At 42.3% G+C, this 26,043-nt stretch overlaps 1 protein-coding gene across 1 annotated transcript; it reads right to left on the bottom strand.

The window, feature by feature from the left end:
* Positions 1–93: 93 nt before the first annotated feature.
* azin1b (antizyme inhibitor 1b) lies at positions 94–23,149 on the bottom strand. Its single transcript, XM_080735721.1, is given in 14 exon segments — positions 94–2,946; positions 4,786–4,848; positions 4,850–4,884; positions 4,886–4,941; positions 4,944–5,004; positions 7,701–7,816; positions 8,849–9,014; positions 11,996–12,070; positions 13,533–13,746; positions 14,449–14,621; positions 17,438–17,611; positions 18,615–18,816; positions 19,942–20,085; positions 22,986–23,149. Coding segments are annotated over 12 exon segments (1,299 nt in total). The 5' UTR covers positions 18,717–18,816; positions 19,942–20,085; positions 22,986–23,149; the 3' UTR covers positions 94–2,882.
* Between the last annotated feature and the right edge of the window lie 2,894 nt (positions 23,150–26,043).

The raw sequence follows: 26,043 nt of genomic DNA on the forward strand, positions 1-26,043 counted from the left end.
AGTATTTGGTAAAGTAAGTCAATGTTGATGTCAATACCTTAGTCTCATGTGAGCACCACTGAACAAAATGAGAAAACAGATCACACAAAATGATTTCAGTCAGAGTTGTATTAAATTAATCACTTTCATTACTTTAACAAGCACAATTTACAGTCAAAACAGGCTATGGTCCATTAGTGCTTTTGCACAAGTAATTACCAAATAACATTACTTGTTTGGAACACGCCGGGGCAGGATTATTTGTCAGGTCAGTTTACTGGTGTCACCTTTACCAATATTAGACATTTAGCTGTACAGGACACTCCATGTTAGGTTCCTTACTTCAGACAGGCATGAGGAAGAGTTGCTGCCTACTTCCAGACGCTTGTTTTTTTTAACCCATTAAGACCTGAGGCCGGTTCTACAAATACCTTCTAAAATCAGTAGCTCACACTTTAAAGGTCTTATGACATAAAAAAAAATGTAAATATTTTTTGTGGCTTTTTTCATCGTCTCCTGACCTCAATTACACCCAAAAGATATAAAAAATAAAACCGAACATTCGACATTGAGTGGTTTTTCTTTAATCTGTAGTTTTTTTGAATAATTTGGCTCAGAAAAGTGAGTTCATTTTCCTCTGGACGTACGCATCATCATCCAGGGGAGGATGTGGTTGTAGGGGAGGGTGTATCACCTTTGATGTTACTTTCCATTGTGTTTGTATCGTTCCAATGCACCATTTACCAGTTCAGTTGTTGCGTTCACCCTCACCTACAACCACATCCTCCCCTGGATGATGATGCGTACGTCCAGAGTCAAAAACTCACTTCTCCGAGCCCAATTATTCCAAAAACTACAGATTACAGAAAAAAAAAACACTTAATGTTGAATGTACATTTTTTGGGGTTTAATTGAGGCCAGGAAACATGAAACATGTCATAAGATCTTTCAAAAATAGCACATGTACAAGCTTGCACTGAACTTATTCATCTGCTATTTTCTTTTTTGAATAGCCAACATATAAAAACTAAAATGACACAGACACCTTCCCAGTTTTAATGGGTTAAACTGCTTCAGAATGGCTTATTGTGACAACTGGCAGGCGTCCCATTTGATAGGCAACCTGTCGCATACTGAGTGTTTTCATTTTTAATGTACTCCACTGCTTGGTTCCTGAATAAGTGCCTTATCTGCTGGTAGTTGAAAGCTAGTGTTGGGAGTGATGCTGAATAAGGGTATTAAGTATCAGGGCCAATACCTCTTCAAAGTCTAAATCAAATCTCACCGTACGACAGCGTTACACGCTGAAAATAGCCGGCCGACAAGTTGTTGTGAAAGTTATTATAATTATAAATTATAATATAAACATATTTATTGTAGATATTTGTCCTGACCTGTACCCCACATTTCTTGACATGTTTCTCTAGTGACTTGCACATTATTTGACGTCTTATTACAGTATTTATAGTTTGCTACGCAGGTATTGTGGGTTTGTAGATCAGCGACTTCCGGCTTGCGACGTAGCATGAATTAGGCATCACCCAAGCAACCGCGGCGCATCCCCATGCTCTGAAATGACTCTGGCTCTATCGTTTTAAAAAAACGTTACCACTGCTATACCTCACTACATCACAGACTAGGAAGAAAAATATATCTCATCAAGTTCAGTTCAGTTCAGTGAGGAGTGCCGGGTTTTACTGGGTTGGGGGGGGGGGGGGGGGGATGGCTCATAGAGTAGACGTGATCATATACTACAACGGTTCCTTCATGCCTTTCCATCAAAGTGAGAACACTGAGGTTACAAATGGCAAATCACAACACACTTAGTCCATGTAGCGTTCGGGAAAAGACAAAAGACCTCAACAAAGACATAAATTAAATACATCGATATCTTATCAGGGAATACTGTTGGATGGTTCACAGCATATACCTGGGAAAGGGAAAAAAGCACACACACATTAACCACTTGAACCCTATAATATACTTTGTTGACCGGGGTCCCAAAGGGGGTCTATCCTTGGGTCCCTCCTTTTTACCCGCCAATGCACCAAACCTTTCGTCAAAGAAATAGGCAAATCTACAGGCTCACAATGTGTCGCGACCAGTTGCAAAGCTTGTAGATCTGCATTTTTTTCTGCATGTTAGTCGAATTATGACATGGCCAGTATAGGGATAATAGGGTTAAAGTGGTTAAAGATGGAGCCTATTAACGCACGTGTTCTTCAAATCCAATAAATAATAAACAGAAGAATATATAATAATTGCAATAAAAGACAACAGGTTATGTCGGTGTCACAAATTCATCTGTTGGGGTCTTGAAAGCACCGATTCTCTTTAAATACCGCAAGGGGAAGGAAAAAAAAATTCATCTATAGACATGAAAATGTACTGATGTTGAACAGACAAAAAGTGATTTACAAAATACACGTAAATCAACAAAAACAGAGCTAGATTAAAATCAATTGTACATATATGTAAACTGGATTTGATTTTTGTTTTTTTAAGGACATAAAACGTACCCCCCGCCACCTAAGTGGCGGGGGGCTCCATCTCGGCAAAGAGTCGTCCATTTTGTTGCATAACGTTTAGCCTAGTGTTCTTCCGGCTTGACAGGTTGTTTGGGGAAGCAGCGAAGGGGCAGGGGGGGGATTATGATTCCATAACTCCCAATTACTATGAATGTGAGTCGTTGGGAGGCATGGAACATTTAAACATTTCTTAATTTCCCAAAGAGAGGGAGAGAAGAATGGGGGGAAACTAATTTGAATGGAGGACACTGCATTTTCCATGTCGGCTGGAATGTTGACCGCGTTTAGGTCCTGCCTCCCGTGTGTGTGATGGACTGAGGGAGAGGAGGAGGAGGCAGGGAGGAGAGAGGGTGTGCGGAGCCACGGAGGACGGAGTCACATGCTGTACTGGACCAGGGTGCTGTTGTCCAGGGAGACTCCAGCCTCTTGCATCTCAAACCTGCGGGGCACAAAGCAAAACCATCACCATCAACACTGTGTCATTCTCAAACACTCTCATTGCTACTTAAGTTGTGCTTACATTGGGTATGGTGATATTTACACATGTTGGTATTTACCACCATTAACCCTGGTGTCCCTATTGTGGGAATATCATCACAGGCAAACATTTTCCCCCAAAAAGTCATGCTTGTCCATCTTCACTATTTTTGATATAGTTTTTCTATACCAGGGGTCTTCAACGTTTGCAGCCCAACGACCCCTTAACTGAGAGAGAGATGAAGCAGGGACCCCCACAACCTGTTCATAGATTCCATGTAGTTTCATTGTTTGACAGCACAATCATCGTGTATTTTGGATTCATGTCAATTTGTGTTTTCAGATATTTAACCACTTGAACCGTCAATACTTAATAAACTTGACCTTTCACTCTGTACTTAGTCTGCTCTTTTCCCCCTCTACACCAAACCTCTTTGCAGAAAATAGCCGATCTAAGAGCTTGTAGATCTGCTATTTTTGGCTGAAGTTCTCAGAATATGGATGCTAGTGTTCAAATGCTTAATATAAAAAAGGAGGAAAAAAAGTTTCTATCACACAAAGATTTGGAGGACCCCCTGTAGTAACTCTGAGGACCCCTAGGGGTCCCGGACCCCCTGTTGAAGACCCTTGTTTTATACTATATTTGTTTTTCTAAATGTCCTGAACAACAATTCAACGTCTCTATGATTTTTGAGTAACAGAATAATGTCTAAGCACCAAAGCGGTATATGGTTTTAGTCTTTTTCCCTTGCATTGATAGTTCAAAACCGCTGATCTACAAGGTCACAACGCGTCACAGATCGGCTATTTTACTGCGCAACACTGGCACCAAGTGTAAATCAGGCTTTACAATGGAACCAACATCTTAGTGGGTAAATAGGGATATTGCAACAGTGTTATGACAGATGCATCCAAACATCACAATAAGACAGGGAAAGAGAGAACCTGCAAATCGTTGCTGTCGGGCATAAAGTTTAAAGTGAAAGCGGTTATGTCTGTCTGTGGGTTAAATATCTAACCAATGAAAAGTATTAACAACAGCGTGTGACTAAAGAGTAACTACAGTTGCTCCATTTTGAAGTTATCCAAGTTATTTTTTACAACAGGGGGTCCCTCCAAATCTTTGTGTGATTTTTTATATTTTCCACTTGAACCCCCCTAGCGTCCATATGCTGAAAACTGTAGCCAAAAATAGCCGGCCTACAATGGCCCATTTAGGCATAGAATTATTGACTGCTTTAACTATTGAAAAATAGCAGATATACAAGCTCACAGCGCTGCAAGCTTGTAGATCTGCTATTTTTTGAAAAATCGTGGAAAATTTGAATTTTGACCCCGATTCTATAAGTGTCTTTTGAATCCTTCTTAGGTTTTTTGGGGAAAAACCTATGTTTCTAACTTTCTATGTCAGCAATCTGGCCAGCCATCGTTATAGAAAAGGTCCTTTTCACTTAACTGGAGCTCAGTTAGTCTGTTCTTGAGAGACTACTATGTCAGTGGTTCTCAAACCTTTTCATGTGAAGGACCCCCAAAATGATATTTATTTGGCCACGGAACCACCATCTCAAAATATCTAGTTCCAGGGACCAACCAGAAGCAAAATTTGAGTTTCAAACGTTCGCTATTGAAAATGCATATATTCAAAGATTTGCACAAATCTTACGACTTTTTTCAAAAATAGCAGATCTACAAGCTCGCAGCGCGGCACTCGGTGCCGCGCTGTGAGCTTGTATATCTGCTATTTTTTAAATAGTTAAAGCATCCAATAATTTTAGGCCTAAAAAAAACCTGTGGAACTCACCAGTCAGACGTGGAGATGGTGTAGTAGACGGGAGGCTGGGGGGCGGCGAGGGAGGCAGCATTGGTCCTGCAGGCCCGACGCCCCCATGTTGGGGAAGAGCCAGCCAGTCGCCCACGCTGAGCTCTGGCAGCAGGCAGCGCTCCACCACCTGGTCAGCTGGTCCAGAGTCGGGCCCCACAGGCTGCTGGGGTGCACCGCCTCATCAGCCCGCAGCACGCGCTGGCAGGATGGGAGACACAGGGCAGGCAACGTTAAGTTTGTAAACCAGTGATTCTCAAACGTTTTCTCTAGGACAGGGGTCTTCAACGTTTTCAGGCCAAGGACCCCTTAATTGAGAGAGAGAGAGATGAAGCGGGGACCCCCACAACCTTTTTCATAGTTTCCATATAGTGTCATTGTTTGGCAGCACAATCATCAGTGTATTTTGGATTCATGTCAAGTTTTAAAATATTTAAGCACTTGAACCATCAATACTTAATACACTTGAGCTTTTACTCTGTACTTTCTGCTCTTTTTCCCCTCTACACCAAAGCTCTTTGCCGAAAATAGGCCGATCTACAAGCTCACAACGCCTCGCGTGTAGATCTGCTATTTTTTGGCTAAAGTTCTCAGAATATGGATGCTAGGGTTCAAGTGGTTAACACATCGGACGCCCACGTGGTGTCAACGCCGCCAAACTCTTTGATGTTTACGTGCGCCCATGACGCGTTCGGACGCGTTGTACAGTAAACTATACTGTACTGTAGCTACTGCACTTGGGCTACCGCGGGTGATGAAACAAACGCCATTTCCCAACATGCAGCGCACAATTACATCACCCGGACGTGCTGTCTGCACAAAAATGCTGTTTTCTCTCCGGATTCTCTTCCTTTTTTCATTTTTTTCTCAAAACGGCAGCCTCTTCTACCTGCCATAACACAAACACTGTGGCTTAGAATTGTGATAAAAAACGGTCCTGACTGAAAGAAAAGATTTTCGCGAAATAAACAGGACATACTCGGATTACATTTACTCGGATTACTTTTCTCGCCAGTACTCTCGCCGGTAGGTAAAATGACGAGTTGCCATGGGCACCAGCAAATTAAAACGTCAAAACCACGTGGGCGTTTAATGTGTTAATATAAAAAGGAGAAAAAAAAAGTTCCTATCACTCAAAGATTTGGAGGACCCCCTGTAGTAACTCTGAGGACCCCCTAGGGGTCCCGGACCCCCTGTTGAAGACCTCTGCTCTAGGAGTACCACGGTTTACGATGCTTTGTTTAGGCCACAGACCACCATGTGTTACAGATCATTTCGTTGGGGACCCCCTGGAATCCCCTCGGGGTTCCCGGCCGGACCCCATTTGAGAACCACTGTTGTAAACAATCTGTATAAACAACAATCTGCAAGGCTTGCAGAGTCGTTTGTCTGGCTACCACGATGTGACTGTGAATCCAGATATGATGCCAGATATTCTTAGTAGATTGTCGGAAATAGCTGATCTACAAGCTCGCAGTCGCAATGTTGTATTGCGAGCTTGTAGATCTGTTATTTTCACCTTTAATGACCTGCCCAAAGCTTGTCAAAATGTTTCAGAAGTTGTCCAAAATACTGAACATGCATTTTATTTTATTTCTAATGCTACCACCGTCCAGAATAAAGTATAAAATATGGACTAAAGGTCTGCAATCTGCTGCGTTTTTCTGGGCCGAATATCGGAGTGAATTTCGGAGTGTGTGAATAAAAAAAACAACCTCACGTTATGTCAATCACGTTTGCACACTGCCGCACGTTTCGTATTTATTTTCGGACCAGGGTTGATTTTTTCCGATGTTTGCAACAGTCGCCACTGGGTCCTTTGCTCTCTCTCCTCTCTCTCTCTCTCTCCATTGCCTGAAAAATGCTTTTGAGGATTTCTGATTTCCAAAACGCAACGGAAAAAACGCAGTGCAGTGTGCAACCAGCTTAAGTGGTTCCTAGATTTTGTACAGCTGCTACATGGCCAGTTCTCACAATAGATCCTTAATCTCTTCCTGGTTAAACAAAACCGTATCCGTTTCATGGGCACATTTTGAAACATCCAGGTCACTTCCGATTTCCGAACACCAGTTATCTCCCAATCGACGGCCTCAATTCGTGGCCTCTTTTCTCCATTGAGCTTTGGAGTTTCTATCAGATGGCTGAACGGGAGCATTAGGTCAGTGGTTCTCAAAGTGCATTCTGTGGGTTCCTTTTGGGGGATCTAAATTGACCCATACAAGTCTGGAACCCGTTGAGAACCACTGTCCCGTTCCAGCCATCTGATAGCAACTCCAAAGCTGAATGGAGAAAAGAGGCCGACGATGGGGAGATAACTGGTGTTCGGAAAGAGTTAAGGGGAGACCTTGAAAAGAAAAAGTTTGAGAAACACACACACTTTATCTATTAATTTCCAAAACGTTTCCAGAATATTTAACCTGATTTCCAGGACTATATAACAATAATTCAGCTCAATAACGAGTCGCTTACTCCTATGCGCAATGCCTAAAGACACGTAGTGTATGCCAGTGGTTCTCAACCTTTTCAGGCCGTGACCCCCGAAATAATCATATTTGAACTGGGGACTCCGGACCCCTGACGATTAATAAGAGTAGAGAAATGTTGTAGCCTATAACACGGTTTTATCGAAGCGTTGTGAGCATGTAGATCTGCTATTGTCACAATTTCTGCCTCTAATATTTGACAATTTGGCCAATGTTTAATTTGTCATTTCAGAGGTATTAACAAAATCAATAACCAAAGACAATGCATAGCTATTTTTTTTCCTTCCAGGACCCATGATCAATTCCAAAACTTTTCCAGTACTGGATTTTTTTTTTCTAATTTCAAAAAATGTCCAGGAATTTCATGACCGTGGGAACCCTGAACACTGCAGTAGGTCTTGGCTCGCTGCTCACCTTGTGCGCTGCCGGGGTGGGGATGGAGCTCCCTAGCAGCTTGTGGCTGAATGAGCCGTACACGCCCTCGCTCATGTAATACAGGAACTCGGGTTCACCGCCGGGGCTCAGGTCACCTGTACACAAAATACACACAAGAACTTCAGAAATGCAGGATGTGAAATATTAGCCCGCCCTTAGAGAGTGCCCTCCACGCGTAGGGAATTCTATCTGTGCCGTTTCTTTTTCTTGCGACACAACGTTATGCAACGGCCACGTAACGGTTCGGGGCGGGGGGGGGGGGGGGGGGGGGTTCATTGCGCAACCGCGGCGCGCTTAGATTAGATGTGAACGGTAATCTCAAAAGCTCGGAGGCGATTTGGACTTGTACGGGCAACCGTGCTGCGTTTTCCTCACGCGAGGGGAAAGCACGGTGCAGGGAGAACGAAGGGGAAAAGTAGAGTCTGAGGGGGTGCTGTACTTTAACCATGGCAGACCGATTTTGGGGAAAGTGTCAACATTTGTCAAAGATCTTCGATTATTATTACTAGATGTGAGGACCGCGAACGATAATTATTATTATTCAATTTCTTTTAAACCCATTTAGACCAGGAACGCATCTGTGTCACGTAACCACTGTAACCATTATTATTCAAAAATAGCAGACATACAACATGAGCTTTGTGCAATATTCTTTTAAAGCGAACATGTTTAACTCAAAAATTTGCTTCTGGGGGGGTCCCTGGAACAAAATATTTATAGATGGGTGGTCCACGGTCAAACACATAATTCTAGGAGTCCTTGACATTAAAATCTTGAGCACCACAGATAAAGAAACGTGCATTTTTCAGAAAACCATTAGGATTTAGGAGACATTTTTAGGTATTTTTCATGTCTTAAAAAGTAGCAGATAGGTATACAAGCTCATAGCGCTGCAAGCTTGTAGATCTGCTATTTTTCTTTTAAATCGTGAACATTTGTGCACGTCTTATATTTTGACTCGATTCTATAAATGTCTTCTAAATCCTTATAAGGCTTTTTGAAAAACCTGTCAGTGATGCTCAAACTTTGTCAGGTCAAGGACCCCAAAATGATATGTATAATGTGTACCCGTTCTAAATGGGTTAATGGCGCGTGGCAGATGTGCTACATGTGGTCCAGTGACCCACCTGGAGTCAGGCCGTCCCAGTGCTGGCTCACTGCCTTCTTGCTGATGACGTTGACGGCCAGGCAGAAGGCGGAGGCCACGTAGAAGCTGCCAGGCTGGGCGAGCACCTGCACCCCGGAGAGAGGGGGGAAGTAGGCATCCAGCAGCGGCCTGACCGCCATCTCAACCTGCACACACACAAAGCAGATACATACAGCAAATTAGATTTGTAGAGCAGGGGTTTTCAAAGTGGGTGACGGGGGGCACCCTGGGGTGCCGCGACGGCAGTCCAAGGGTGCCGCGAGATCATTTGATAATATTTGGAATTTATTTGGCCACTTGGACACAAAAATATTTTGTATCATTTTAAACTTGAAGTTATTTTCAGTCAGTTCTAACCAAAATGGCTATTATCTCAACGTTTTCCTCGCAACATAATCACGAAAATATCGCCACTGTCGGCCAGAAACCTTGTATCTCCAAGTTTCAAATGTGTAGTCTTTTGGTAAAGCAAAGCCCTGCTTCATCATACAAGACTGTCGCACAAAACTAGTGAAAACAGACGATCTACAAGCACACATTTGTAGATCTGCTGTTTTCACTAGTTTAGTACATTTTATAGATGATAAATACAATACAACAAACAGTTTTGGACATACAAGATTTCCACCCGACAACGACGATATGCTATAAATATAAGGTGCTGGGAGTGAAAATTATAATGTAGGGGTGCCTCGGATTAAAACAAATATTTATGGGGTGCCCTGAGACAAAAAAGTTTGGGAACCCCTGTTGTAGAGTGTTAAGATTGCAGAGCGGCCAAGGCAGCAAATCAGTGGAGAACAGTCCAATGGCGACCTTCAATCAAGTCTCTTTTACAGTTTGACAGTACGGTGTCCAACCGGTCATCTCATCTCACATACACACAGACTGACTCCCTTTCATAGGTCGGTCCCTATGAATACCAGAAGAGTCGCCGGAAAGAAACTCCTTATTCACCAGTAAGACTCCCTAAACGGGAGATAAGTGACCGTAAGGTTGCATGTAAAAATCGGCCTGATGGTGGCGTCAATGGGACAGATCCATGTTGATGACATGAGTCTAGACATACTGTGTACCGATTTGCGTGATTTTAGGGCGAAATTTGTAGGAGCAGTGTCCAAAAATGTGTTTTGCAAGAATCGGCCTCATGGTGGCACTAGAAGAGGGCCATGTGAGAAATGAGGGGTGGAGGTTGTGGTTTGGCAGCCAAGGAGTGTGTGTGCAAACATGCGTGATTTTAGGGCAAAATGTGTAGGAGCAGTGTCCAAAAATGTGTTTTGCAAGAATCGGCCTTATGGTGGCCCTAGAAGAGGGGCATGGGAGAAATGAAGGGTTTGGCAGCCAAGGAGTGTAACCGTGACGAAGATATGAGAAGAGGAAAGTGTGACGTAGGTATTGATAGTAACTGCCTTAACCTCAGTAAAACGGCGCCAAACCCTAACCTTATTCCTAATCTTAACCTCAGAAAGATATGCAGTAAAACAAATACAAGATTTTTTTTCCCGGCGACTCTACCGGTTACCATCCCTATTACCTGGCAAGTCCATACCATTCCCAAGGTACCTCCAATATATTCCCACCTCTATAAATACACAGTACAATTTTACCTAAAACCCTAGCACATGTATATGCTCCTTTAATTCATATTTAGTTACCACTTAGCCTACTAAATATGTCCACCCACCATACAAGATTACATTAATTAGAGTCAACTTCAATCTCCCCTCTATCCACTGCCCACTTGGTTTCACCCTTCCGGAACTAATAAACAGGGTGCGTATTCCCGGAGGGAACTCTTTGGCCCGAACCCCACCCTGGGAGGAGAACAGACAGAGGTTAAGTGCAGACATCATTCCCTTTACAATCCTCTTCACACATCTTACCATTATGCTTGTCAAATAATCCATTTAGGCTTAGAATTATTTCATGTTTTAACTATTGAAAAATAGCATATTTTTGAAAAATCAAGATTATTTTGCAAGTCTTTGAATATATATATTTTTAACTCAAATATTTGCTTCTGGGTGGTCCCTGGAACAACATATTTTGGGATGGGGGTCCGCGGGCAAATACATGTAACTCTGGGAGTCGTTGACATGAAAAAGTTTGAGAAGATTTAGAAGAAGGATTTAGAAGAAATTTATAGAATCGGACGATTAAAAAAGAATAGCAGATCTACAAGCTCACAGCGCGGCACCGAGTGCTGCGCTGTGAGCTTGTATATCTGCAATTCTTTCAATAGTTAAAGAATTAAATAATGCTAGGCCTACTGTGGACTCCCACACTAATGTGCTTTATCTGTTCTTTTGCAAGTCTGTTCATTTGTAGGTCTAAGTTCAGCGCCTCGCTGCATCACCAAACGCCCCCCCCCCCCCCCCCCCCCCCCCCCCATAACTTCAATAAATGCATTTGTTACAATCAGTGTCTTTCTTTAAGCATTACAATACTTATGCAGAACGGTGTTTGAATATTAATTAGGTTTAGTAACGGCGCCCATCGTTACGTAGAGCTACACGTTTGGCTATTAGTAGTATTAAGTATTAGTACTTGTGTTTGACAAAACGGTGAAATACTTATGTAGCATTGACTAGCATCGACAATTATGGACATTTTACTTGGTTATGGTAAAAAAAATTGTTTGGCACTGCATTGATAAATTGTGTATTACTATTTGTATTAGTTTTTCTTTTCTTTTTTGGCTGTACACAACAGTACTTTTTCTTTTCATACTTCTCTTTAACTTTGTAACCTTAACTGCTGTGCCGCCTCTGGGCGACTGAATTTCCCCTTTGGGATAATAAAAGTTATCCATCTATCTATCTCAATTACACAAAAAAATACTAGGTTTGATGTTTATTTAGCTGGTTAGTTTCTTTGAGGCACTACATTTCTCTTTGCACTTTGTCGTTTGTTGACTAGGGTTCATGCTTACTGTACTCTGATCTAACACTTGTAAGTCACTCTGGATACAAGCTAAATAGCAATGCCTACATTGTACATTCAAATATATTGTGGTGCTGTGCAGAGCTTTTTTAAGGATCAGCAAACAAATCTTGCACACTTCATTTTCATGTCCATTTCAGTGGTAAGGGACAAATTACTTGGCTGAAGGCAGTTGTTTGCTTACCTGTTTGAGCTGATACTCTGAGCCAGAGAATCCACCACCGATATCCAAGATGTTCATGCTGAAACCCAGCTCCGCCTGCAGAGAGAGAGACAAAATCACACCCGGTTATTACAGTACACAGTAAAAGAGGGTGAAAGTCTAACAATATTGGGTGAGATGTTTGTTAAAAAGTGTGAAAGATCTATTTTCTGATATTAATCATTGATATATAGTTATATTTTCTCAGTAACACGGGGGTCCCTGTCTTTCCAGCTCTTTGATTTCAGTTTGGGATACCCATTGTATCCAATCAGGAGAGAGAACTCATACAGGATAAACAAGTGAAATTGGAACTAAGTGACGAAGCAAAAAATGTACTTAAAAAGTGGGTGAAGTTGTCTTTTCTTTTGCTACGCTGGTCTGTTGAGCTCAGTTACGGTTTACCCCGCCACCACCCCCACCGCCTTGAGAACATGTCTGGACATGAAACTGAGCACGAGCTGAGTGGCCACTCTAGCTGCACTCTCCCTACCACTGTGTGTAGCCCAGTGGTTCTTATACTATATATCAAGGACCCCTAAATTAACATGAATGTGGCCACAGACACCAATATTTTGTGCAGGGAACGCCAAAAGAGCTTTGTCAACAAGCCCACAAAACACATTGTGAGCGCTTAGAAAATAAAATTAAGCTCAAGTAAAAACTGTTCCTCGTTTAGCTGGGGATTTCCTCAAACCCCCTCAAGGACCCATGGGGAACAGTGTAACTACTATTTAAAATGATATAGTAGGCCTGATAGCTCCTGGTGTGACTCCTGTGATTTCCTTACTCTCAATCATGTGGCATGATGTTGAAATACTAGAGCTTATAAATATTGGTATTGGTAAATATTGGCAATGCTGATGAGAGGCTTTTTATTTGATGACGAGCAGAGGAAATATTGACTGGTGGGGGTCCGTCCGCGGCCCGATGTATATCAAACTGGGGGTCCTTGAAATTAGAAGGTTTGAGAACCACTGTCTTAAAACCTCGTCTTAACCCATTTAGAACGGGTACACATATTGTGTATCATTATTTTATGCTTTAACTATTGAAAAATTGTAGATCTGCTATTTTTGAAAAATCGTGAAAATTAGAATTTTGACCCGATTCTATAAGTGTCTTTTGAATCCTTCTAAGATTTTTTGAAAAACCTATGTTTCTATGTCAGCAATCTGGCTGGCCATCGTCAAAGAAAAAGGTCCTTTTCACTTAACTGGAGCTCAGTTAGTCTGTTCTTGAGAGACTACTATGTCAGTGGTTCTCTAACTTTTTCATGTGAAGGACCCCCAAATTGATATGTATTTGGCCACGGACCCGCATCTCAAAATATTTAGTTCCAGGGACCACCCAGAAACGTTCGCTTTGAAAATACATATATTCAAAGATTTGCACACATTTTCACGACTTTTTCAAAAATAGCAGATCTACAAGCTCGCAGCTTGTAGATCTGCTATTTTTCACTGGTTAAAGCATTCAATAATTCTAGGCCTAAATGGGTCATCATCGGTGTGCTCACCCCCATGTCGAAGACACAGCGGGAGTCCGACAGCGCGTGGGCGTAGGCCTTCTGGAGGTCCGGGCAGGACGCGGGCACCTGGAAGGTGACCCCGGCCACCTGGACGCCCAGCTCCTTGGCCAGCTCCAGGAGGTGGCGGCAGCTCTTCAGGGAGAGGCCGAACGCCATGCTGGTCTCGGCCGCGTGGGCCTCGGTGCTCAGCTGCAGCAGCAACCTGTAGCGGGGAGACAGGACAACAAATGTCAAGTACAGCAGGGGTCTTCAACGTTTTCAGGCCAAGGACCCCTTAGTTGAGAGAGAGAGGTGAAGCAAGGACTCCCACAACCTGTTCATAGATTCTATGTAGTTTCATCTTTTGACAGCACAATCATCAGTGTAATTTGGATTAATGTCAATTTGTGTTTTCAGATATTTATCCACTGGAACCGTCAATACTTATAAAACCTATAATACAATATAAAACCTGACCTTTCACTCTGTACTTAGTCTGCTCCTTTTCCCCTCTACACCAAAGCTCTTTGCCGAAAATAGACGATCTACAAGCTCTGTGAGGCGTTGTGAGCTTGTAGATCTGCTATTTTTGGCTAAAGTTTTCAGAATATGGACGCTAGTGTTCAAGTGGTTAATATAAAAAAGGAGGAAAAAAAGTTTCTATCGCTTTTCTAAATCATTCACATTATTACATTTATAAATAGAAACTGGGAAAAACTCAATTATTTTATCATATGGTTCAATAAATTTGTTCCATTTACAAGATCCAAGAAACAAAAACTTCAAACTAATCAAAAAAACGACATGGATCGACTCCCATGTCAACTGCAACTACGCAGCCTTGTATCATGTTCTTTTTCAGATCCGCTGAGCACACGCAGAATCAAAACAATAGATAAGCAGGCTTGTTGTTGTGGTCACCTACTTGGCGCTGGGGTGCGCGCGGGCGATCTTGCACAGCTCAGCCTGGTTGTCACAGACCAGGTGTCGGACGTTGTTCTTGGCGGCGTGTTTTATGTGGGCCAGCTGCTTGCAGACACCCGACAGGACGATGTTGTCCGGGGGTACGCCGTGTTCCAGCGCCAGGTTCACCTCAGCCTGGGGTGATAACAGGCAAATAACCCACAAATCATACAGGTTGTTTAACCCATTCAGGCCTAGAATTATTGAATGCTTTAGCCAGTGAAAAATAGCAGATATACAAGCTCACAGCGCGGCACCGAGTGCCGCGCTGCGAGCTTGTAGATCTGCTATTTTTGAAAAAGTCGTGAAAATGTGTGCAAATCTTTGAATATATGTATTTTCAAAGCAAACGTTTGTAACTGAAATTTTGCTTCTGGGGGGTCCACGGAACTAAATATTTTGAGATGGGGGTCTGTGGCCAAATAAATATCATTTTGGGGGTCCTTCACATGAAAATGTTTGAGAACCACTGACTTGGTAGTCTCTCAAGAACAGACTAACTGAGCTCCAGTTAAAGCTATACTGTGTAAGTTGCTCAACTAGTGGTCAGTAGCGTCCGCGTCTTTCGGCCGTTTTTCGCCGCGGACCGGGACTCACACCCCCGCGTCACCCCCGCGTCACCCCCGCGTCTGCCTCCACCTCGCCGAGATCTATCTTTAGAGGGGTCCCTGGTTCCTGTGCGTTCAGGCATTCCGGAGAAACGGAGTGTTTCACCCGAGTATAGATAGAGACACACGGGCGCCTACAAATATGGCCGCCCTATTGTGATAGCTAGCGACCCCACTTCAAGATGCGCTGTGATTGGCCGGCAGTGTATAACCCTCGCTGTGATTGGCCGGTAGTGTATGATGACGTAATTTTTCCGCGAAAACCGGACCCCGGTCAGGATCATAGAAAACATATAAAGAGAAGGCTTCAGAAGCTGAAAATAACGGAGTGGGTGTTCTAAAACTTTAGCGATTTAAGAGTTAGGACAATTTTAAGATTTGTTTTATAAAAAAAGTTACATGGTATAACTTTAAGTGTAATGGACCTTTTCTTTGACGATGGCTGGCCAGATTGCTGACACAGAAACATAGGTTTTTCAAAAAAACCTTAGAAGGATTCAAAAGACACTTATAGAATCGGGTCAAAATTCAAATTTTGACGATTTTTCAAAAATAGCAGATCTACAAGCTCGCAGCGCGGCACTCGGTGCCGCGCTGTGAGCTTGTATATCTGCTATTTTTCAATAGTTAAAGCATAAAATAATGACAACACAATATGTGTACCCGTTCTGAATGGGTTAAAAAGCATTCGAGGCTGGAGCACTATAAAGACCAGGACTAGGGATGGGACGATATGAACATTTCATATCACGATTATTGTGACCAAATAAATCGCGATTTACGGTATTATCGCGAAATGTCCTCAAGATCCATTATCCTGGGGCAGAACATTTTGTCAAAAAGTAGCAGATCTATAAGCTCACAACACGTCGCAACAATCGGCTATTTTTTGGCAAAGAGATTTGGTAGAGAGTGGAAAAAAGACTGTATCAAGTACGTATATTATAAGTACGTTTTACCAATAGAGGGTTTAAGTGGTACCGGATACGCAGCTCGGCAAATAAAAGGTGAATTGATCCCAGTGCATAACGGAGGACAATTTCATGATGAATGAAAACTCCACGTTACGATTATCGTGAGTGTTATTTATCACCCTAAACGATAATATCGCTTATCGTCCCATCCCTGACCAGGACTTATTTCCATTGTGGTCCTCTCATCAGTCAGCTATGTTAAATATTTACATAAGAAAACATCACACAATGACACTGAATAAAACAAAATAGTGTTGCCCCTACTGTTGTTCGACAAAGTAAAAAATAAGGCTTAACCTACCACATTAACTCCAGCGAACCACAAGCTCACAATGCTGCATCACAGCGTGTTGTGAGCTTATAGATTGGCTATTTTCAACAGAGAGATTTGGTGTAGCGGTAAAAGAAAAAGGAGGGAACCAAGTACAGACCCTTGTGGGAGAGCGAGCGGTCAAGTAAGTATTTAGGGTTAATGTGGCTAAGTGTTTAGGAGCACTGCAAAACAAAAAACATCCGTGCCAAAATAATGGCAAAACAGACATATGGTGCGTTGCATAAGCTGAAAGGCCAGCAGTCTTTGGATGACAAACAATCAATTGATGACATAACTGGGCCACAAGATCAAGTGCTTTCATAAGAGCCATTTGACCAGCACAGCTTGTGGTTCCCACATGATGACAAATCAAGTATGAACAACTGTGCTAAAGAAAATACCCATGACTACATTGCTACACAAACTGCTTTCACTGTACCAGATGAGCACATACAATTATCAAGACCTTCGATGATGAGTCATAATCTCAGCATGAGCTATCGAGACTATTCTTAAGTCTCTAATTAGATTATATCAGTGGTTCTCAACCAGTGGTCCTTGAGGAGGTTTCAGGTGGTCCCCAGCTACATGATGGAGTTGACACGATTATAGATCTTTAACTCTTCAGAGTGTAAAATGAACACAAATGGACACTCCAAAGGGTCCATTTGGTTTCATTTTACGCTCTCAAGAGATAGATTTTAATGACAATTTTAATGTAAATGGCGAAATAAACTAGAAACTGAATTATTACTTAATTGACTTAATTACTTAACTTACAAGAAGTCTACACAATTAAAGAATGTTATTTTGAGTGACTAGTTATCTCTATGGCACCACATCAATACAGCATGGAATTGTGGACAAAAAGGTTTTGGGTCCGAGAAGCTACATCTCATCAAGTGATGGTCCGTAGCTCAAATGCCAAATAAATAATGGACCTCGACATGAAAATAGGTGGAAAACCACTGGATTACATGATGAACAATGATATATTGTGCATCCCTACTTGGGGTAAATGGCCGCAAATTGAACCCGTATACGGAGCCTGCTCACCTTGTTGGCACAGACAAATCCAAGTCCCAGGGAGGAGAGCACCTCGATGACGACCGGACTGCTGTTGCACTTGACCGGGAAATATGGCCGCAGTTGTGGTGCCGCGCTCTGCCAGAGCACGTGCTTCCGCATCAGGGCGCCCAGGTCACCAACTACAAACGGGCTCTTCTCCGCCTGGGGACAAATCGGGAGTTTAAGAATACACTGAGCACAATGAGTTATGGCCATTAAGGTCAATGGCTGCCTTTGTTAGTGTGACCTGTAACATGACCGGCACCATTGATGACACTTCAGTTAAAAAAAGAAAGGCATTGGAAAAACGTGGGATTATTTCAACTAAGACAGGGCAAATGTCTCATTTTAAAAAGCTGATGAAAACGTTATTCTCAGGAACAATAAATGTTATATTTATAATCATTTTTAAAAAGTAAAAGACTAGTATGTAAATAACTGAAGCTGTGCCTCTGACAATTAGACCAATTCTAAATTATTTTTTGCTTCATCACTTCCAATTTCACTTGTTTATCCTGTATGAGTTCTCCCTCTTACCCTACCTTTAAAAACCACTTAACCCTATATATTTAGTTGACCGGGGCCACTAGGTCTAAGCATTTCTCTCTACACCGAAAATAGTCAATCTACAAGCTCACAACGCGTTGTGAGATTGTAAATGTGCCATTTTCGCTGTATGTTTTTCCCAGAACGTGGTATGGTTTGTGTAGCAAACAGGTGTAAGCCCACCAAGTAGAGGGGGTGGGGGGGGGGTCAGGATTACATGGCTTATACCTATCCAATCCATTTAGCCTGACAGGGAGGGCCAAGAGGATTAGCGTGTCTGATAAAATCGAAAGAGGGGGAAAAATAAGAATCAGGTGAATGTTCCTAGTGGACTTATGTGAAATGAGCTCCAAAGCAGTTAATTAAGCACATTAAGCCTGGTGTCCCTATTGTAGGCACGTCATCACAGGTGAAATGTTTCAATACTTTTCAACAGCAACATATATAGACAAGCACATATCATTCAAGTTTACGTTTAGGTTTTTTCATGTTGTGACAATGCCAAATTATATACCATAGGTACTGTTTTTCCACATTATTTGAATTTATCCAGGATTTTAAATTATTTGTTGCCCTGTTCTAATGAGGTTTAAAAAGAACAAGTGTATTGTGAACTGACCAGAGCCTGTTCGCAGATGTGTCCGTCGATGACATCTTCAATGGTCACTCCTCCCTCCAGGAGGTCAATGACATAGCTGGGGTCGTCTGCAAGTCCTTTCATCTCTCAGCCGTAGTCCAGTAAGCTTACAATCATAAAGAGGAGTTCAGCGAGTCAAGGGGGTCGCGACTGAGCCGATGGGGTCCTGCCGGTATGCAACAAACTAACACAAGAAGAAAACAACAATCAGGAGGTCATAAGCTTGCTCCGTTGAGCAGACAGGAGACAAGACGAAACACACAGACAACACATAAGTGAACTTTTACCGAGATGTAGAACGGTAAGTCACAATTCCTTCAGTTCCACAGTGGTCATTCTCACACAATTTTGGTTATGTCATTATAGGGAGAAAAAAAATGTTATAGGGCTTAATTGGTAAAGTTCCAGTATAAATGAGGTGGTAAATCAGACGATCGATTGTCTATTATATAAACTATTTGAATTTTTGAATTCTGTGGGGTGAAAAGACGCTTCTCTATTATTCAATTAATCAAAAAAAAGTAATGTATTGAATAATAATCACTGAGAAGATTATCAACAGTTTCAGCTCTAGTACGTTTTCCAGCAGGACTTGTAAGAGATGGACTCTGTGACATCCTTATTTTTCATGTCAGATACGCAACACGTCAGCAGCAGCACACGTGACTTCCTCATGCATGACGGTCAGATGAGTCATGACCCTACTTTCCCCATCAACCGACTTTCAAACGACATCAGAGCAGCAGGTTAGTTAGTGTGCGCACACTGCAAACATTTCACTGAAGACCTGACAGCCACATTCCCCTCAGAAGACACTGATTGGCTGGCTGATTCTGGATTTGTCTGGTTCTCAACTGATAGCCTGTTACGATAACATTGTGTGTGAGTGTGTGAGAGAGAGCGAGCTTCTATTACTATACTTGTGAAGGAAAATGTCCCCACATGTATAGCAGAATTTGAGAAATGGAAATTGTGTGAGATTAATTTTCCTCATCCTCACAACATTTTTAAGGTTAAAAAAAATGTACAAATCAGGAAAAGATTCAGTTGTGTGTGTGGGTGTGTGTGTGTGTGTGTGTGTGTGTGTGTGTGTGTGTGTGTGTGTGTGTGTGTGTGTGAGAGAGAGTTCTCAACAGGCCTGAAAATTAAGGCCTGGCCCTAACTGGGCCGGCCCGACGCCCTACCCGGCCCGACTAGTTAGCATACATATTAGGCCCTACCCGGCCCGAAAATGTCGGGTTTGGGTATGGTCGAGTTTGGGCAGAATTTGAGAACTCTAGTGTGCGTGTGCGTGCACTCAGCTACTCACATGGACAAGTCAGGAGATGGACCTGTCCCACTATCAGCTAGGATCCCAAGGCGGCTCTGCGTTGAAGTCAAAGTGCTCCCGGTAGAGAGCCGCCCCTAGGCCTTCTGGGTAGCGCCTATACAGCTGTGCAGAGACGGGGGAGCCCTGCGGGATGAAGAGCATGCACACTTTGTTACACAGAGCAGTGGTTCTCAACCTTTTCAGGCCGCGACCCCCACAATAATCATATTTTAACTTGGACCCTCCCCCTACCTGACGAGCACTAAGAGTTGAGGCATTACATTTTGTATAACACGGTTCTATTGTGAAAATAGCAGATCAACATGCTCACAACGCCTTGCAAACGCTATTTTCACAATTTCTGCCTCTAATATTTGACAATTTGGCCAATGTTTAATTTGTCATTTTAGAAGTACTAAAAAGTCCTTAAATTGTCACTTTAGAAATGTGCAGATACCCTCGATACACTTGAACTTTATGTTGGGTTTAAAAGAGACCCACAGGTTGAGAACCACTGACATAGAGAAGGCATAGAAAACTGAATGTGTGCCAAAATCAAACCTGACATGGTTTTATGTCACAGTTTCTCAAGCAGAGTGCCAGGATCCAAAAGTGGGTTGCAAGGCGTTCCCACAGGGTTGTGTGAACAAGGAAGGAGTTCAACAAAAATGAACGCTGTACTGCTGTACAGCAACATGAGGTCTAGCATCTCTATTCTGGGCATGTCATCACAATACGTGAACATTTTTAGCAATAATGGTCAAATATTCGCAGGAAAATAGTAAATTGCAGGGTTTCCTGCAGGGAAAACTTAGTCTAGATGCTACTGGAGGACGTGCACGTGCCTGCGCACGTTGGTGCTGCACGATATGGACAAAATGGCAATAGTTAAAACTAAAGGGATATTTCACTTTAAAAAATAATAAAAACTTGTAATTTTATCGTCTAATCAGGCTTTTGGGAACATCCCTACAGTTTTTGAGCGGTGGTCACAACGCTCCTATACGTGGCCGTGTGTGTGGGTATGTCTGTCTCCGTGTCTGTCTGTCTGTCTGTCTGTCTGTAGCCTGTCAGTACCTTTTTTGACCACACGTTAAGGGAGGGGCGCTGTTGTTCAGGCCAGACCAGACACACACACACACACACACACACACACACACACACACACACACACACACACACACACACACACACACACACACACACACACACACACACACACACACACACACACACACAGGATGGATACCAGTGGCGGCCTGAGTGACATGCATTTTATTATTAATATTTTGTTTAATATTGTTTTAATATTTTTTATTATATATATATACAGGTATATATATATATTTGTTTTGCTGTTGCGCAGCCTCCACGACCACCACTCAGTTCACACGGGTGTGATTTTTAAGTAGATGTATGATATTCATTTATCAGACACACCATTTTACCCCTGATAGATTCTTCAAAAACACCCATTCTTGGTTCTGGTGACTCAAGAAAGAACAGGTGTTTTTGATGAATCCATCATGATTAAAATGGAGTTTGAAGTTACAATGGGTTTGTATAGCAAGGGGGTATGTCTGATAAAATGTATACAATAATAATATGACTATAGAGTGAGTCACACCTATTGTTTACCTATTCAAGAGTAGCAAGCAACAGTGAAAACCAAACATTCTTCAAATAACAGCATATTATCACAGGTTAATTCCGCTCTTCCGATGTTTAGTCTGACATTTAGTCTCACATTTAGTCTCTGTGCTGACCAATTCAGTCTCTGTGGTGTGCCTATAGACTGAACTGGTCTGGCAAAATTCCTGCATTGCAGATATTACAAGTAGATATTTTCAGAGAAGAGTTTTGGTGTAGAGAGGGGGGGGGGAAAGAGGGGTGACCAGGCATGGATCTCTGGGGGACCCCGGTCAATTAAGTACATAGGTCTACAGACATGTTCAGGCATGCAACACGTGTGTTCATTCATAGCACACACGTGTTCGGTAAAGAACATTGTTGTCACAGCCAGGCTAGCATGGGTGGCGCACAGTTACAGTGGCTGGCTTACAGTTACAGTAGTCTCTTGAGGCCTTGAGGTTAAAAGAGTTAACCTACAACCACGAGTCATATTTGCTCTCTGCCCCTCTGTTCTAAACGTAACCGGCACAATCAATACATTAGGTAACCTTCCCTTTAGAGTAACTTATGTGGCTGGGCTTAATGGCTTACATTCCAACCTTGTGAAAACATCCATTATAACTGGTTAAAAATAAACCAAAATAAGCAGGTGCTGTTACAATGTCAACGCATTAATGTCACTATTAAATAACAACAAGTAGACTAACTCTTGTGCACAGTTACAAAACTTTGCAGGGACACATTTGCACAGTTACAAAACTTTGCAGGGACACATTTTCCCTCTCTCGCGAATATCAGGGACATTGAACCAAATCTGGAGGTATTAACATCATTTCAGCACAAGATATTGAAGGACCCAACTTCAGTGTTGTAATAGTGTTGTAATAACATGTCCACAATGTGATGAAACGACTAAACTAGTACCTAATGTGACAGATTGTTAATTTGTAACTCTGAACATCCATTTGGTAGCATTTTGTACCCTCAGAGTGCTAAAACCCTGTGGATTGTGCTGTGTGTATACAGCTGAACCTGACACTTGTACTGTAGCCTATTTGAATGGCTGTGGATAGAGAACGCTGGTGGCGCTGTTAACAGCTTCCATACATTTACACGTCGCTACATAACATTCCAGTTCATTCAAAACAAACTCAACTGAAAACAAATTCAACTCAAAACAGCGAGCATAAAAATCTAAACAGTACGGCGTGACAAAACGCACAGATCCACAACGTAATCCGACGTAACGGTGAGATTAAAAAGGCCGAAATCGACCGTTGGCGGTATTGCGAGTGTCATGTGCGGCCGAGCAGAAAAGAGCAGCCCGCCGCCTGCCTCGGCCGCCATGGTGGCTCAGCTTCTTCATGATGATCATGAATAAACAAGTCACACATGGAAACGGCGTTACTTACGTGAGATAACGGCCAGAATGTCTTGGAAAATCGTCTTCTCTTTTTCGGCGGAATTTTTAAAGAGTAGTGGGCACAACGATGTAAGAAAGAAAGCGGCCTGTTGAAGCCATATGTTAGTGTGTGGTCTGCGGGAGGGGACGGAGCGAAGCGGCGGCGTGTGTGTCTCTGTCTGCAGCTGGGAGGAGAATGAACATGACAGGAAGTAGTGCAACCCACCGCCCGCGGGGGCGGGGTCTTCGTCCTTCAGTTCGACCAATCACGCCGCGCCGGTCCCCAACCGCCACCAAATATGTATTTCCGAATTATTTTGTCGTACGGTATTGTTATTTTTCGTAACTATGTGGATTTGTTATGTTCATTTGGGTTATTATGCAACCTCCCCAAGACTTTCCATTAATACGATGTAGAGCAGTGGTTCTCAAACGTTTTCATTTCAAGTAAGGACCCCCAAATGACGTACAATTATGAAAAGACATGCCAGCTAGTCAGCATTTTACGGCTCTAGCAGTGATTTTCAAACATTTAGATTTCAAGGACCCCCAGTTTGACATTCTATATAGTACGAAACCCAATGTAATGCCATTTCTATTTCGGGGACCCAAATTTATGAAAATCAATGTTAATTTAACTCTGAGAGTGTACAAATGAAACTATAGGGTCCAGTTGGTTTCATTTGTAGCCTACATTCTCTGAGTTACAGACCCATAAGTGTCCATATGGTTCCTAACTATCATTTAGCAGGGGACCCCCTGGAACCATTCGCTTCCATAGGAACTCCCTCAAGGACCCCTTGGGGTCCTCAGACCCCACTTTGAGAACCACTGCTGTAGAGGCTGTTCAATATCACTCAATTGTTCCTAATGCTGCTGTTTTCTTTTCTTTTTTTTTTACTCTTTTTTTTTTTTTTTCTTAGGTTTTTCTACTTGAGCTGAATTAATTAATTTTCCTTCATGGTCATTGTTCTCAATCTGGGTTCCAGCAAATCTCATGCTTCCTTAGTGGGTTCCACTTCCATTGGGTTGCAACGCAAAATCAATATTTAGGCCTACTTTTCATTAACAACAACAGCAGCAGCAGCAGCAGCAGCAGCAACAAGAATAACAACAATAACCAAAAAAATCAATCCAGTCACAAAACCTGTGGAAGTGCACTAGACTCTTATCAGAAAAAGAATGCAGTTCACCACTTGGTTTCATATAGGCCTATTTTCAGCTCAAAATATAGATAAAGCATTAAGGATGTAAAGTAACTTTGTTGATATTTTCAGCAAATTCCAATAACAGCATTTATTTCAACGTTCTACTTACATTTAGTGTTTAGCAGAATGCTGGAATACTGAATTGTCACCGTCCACAATGAACATACCGGTACACCTCACACCGGGTCAACTTACTCTTTGAAGTGTTTTAATAACATTTCCAAAGTTCATCAAACATACAGTAATCACGGAGGGCGTGACTGAAACTTTGTACCCTTGGCTTAAAGCTGACATCATTAGTAGACTATTACTATGGCCATTTGAACCGTGTAGTGTGAGTGTCCCTATTCTGGGGTGAAGATTCTGCGAACATATCTATTCATTTCAAGCTCACAAATTGTGTCATAATGCGACACTTTGTGAGCTTGTAGAGTGGATATTTAGTATCAGGGGAAAAGGAAGGGAGTCGATGGAGTAGGGTTACTCTGGTCAATGGCATAGGGTTTAAATGTGCTTGTAGATATGCGTGTATGTATCTTTCATTCATAGTAGCATTCTTGCTAAATTTGTTATAATAAACATAGCAAAGTCAGGTATGGTAAGAAGCACTGATCATCTTTGCTGCAGTCACAAATAATTGTTAATTTGACCCATTTTGAAATATTAATAGAGAAAAGTTAAATATAAACAAAGCGGTCAATACAAAGTATTTGTTTTAGGCTACAATTAGATATAACATGAAGTGTCTTAGATATTTAGTGCAGTGGTTCTCAACCTTTTCAGGCTGTGACCCCCCACATAATCATATTTGAACTGGGGACCCCCCACCCTGACAAGCACTTTTGATGCAGTAATGGTCTTTTTTCTATTCTTTTCTTTTTTGTGGTATAAAAAGGCATTAAATTGACACTTTACTCACTGTCATGTGGGGGCCCCCTGGGGTGTGCTGTGCACTAATTTAGTGCACAGCAAATTAGGAGGGGGCCTATACTGTAGTATAGACCCCTGGGGGACTCCGGTCAACTGACTGCTTGACCATTTTGTGCATGCAATGTGCTAGACAAATACCACTTGCCTCACCTTGTCTTGAGGATTCAAAGAAGCTGCCCCAAATAAAAGCAAAAGTCTTACATAACTAACCCGCTCTGCAGCACAGTTGAATGAATTACATAAAAGATCTGTCAATGAGCGCTCAGCCAAATCTTTGATTTGTCTTTGGCAAAAACCCATGCGCCCCAAAGACATTTGTCTGACTGCCAGAGGAACACAGACCTCTGTTGAACTGTGGTTGAGTCGGATGAGAAGGATACAGAAGGTTTACTGTGGTACAAAGAGGTTATAAATCAGCAAAGCAAAGAAAAGCCTACACGAATGACATGAAATGAGTGAATCTGTTCGCATCCTGACTGAACTTGACTTGACTGTAATGTACAATATGCCCTTTGTTGAGTTCCAATTATCATCAAGGTTTGAGGCTATATAAGCTTATATGAGGGTAGAGACAGTTTAACTTAAAGCGAAGAGAGAGAGATACTAAATCCCCATTATTATTATTATTACTATTATTATTATGATTATTATTACCCCTATCGTTAAATCGGTCCACGAAGCCGAGGTCCTAGGGCTGGTGTACACGACAAATTTCCAAACCCCGCTGTGTGTTCCCTGGGGGCGTGAAAAATAAGGGGGTGGGCTCTACATGTCCTCTGGGACCCCATCTACGTATGGACACCACTTGTTCGCCCATCCGTCTTACGGATGCTTTTTTATTCCATTTTATTTGTTTTAGGGTCCTATCTTGCAGTTCAAGCCTATTTCCACAGGGTGGCAGGCTACTTTCCCAACCTACTGGAGGTGAAC

This window comes from Nannobrachium achirus, assembly GCF_963921795.1.
Source record: "Nannobrachium achirus genome assembly, chromosome: 10".
NCBI lineage: Eukaryota > Metazoa > Chordata > Actinopteri > Myctophiformes > Myctophidae > Nannobrachium > Nannobrachium achirus.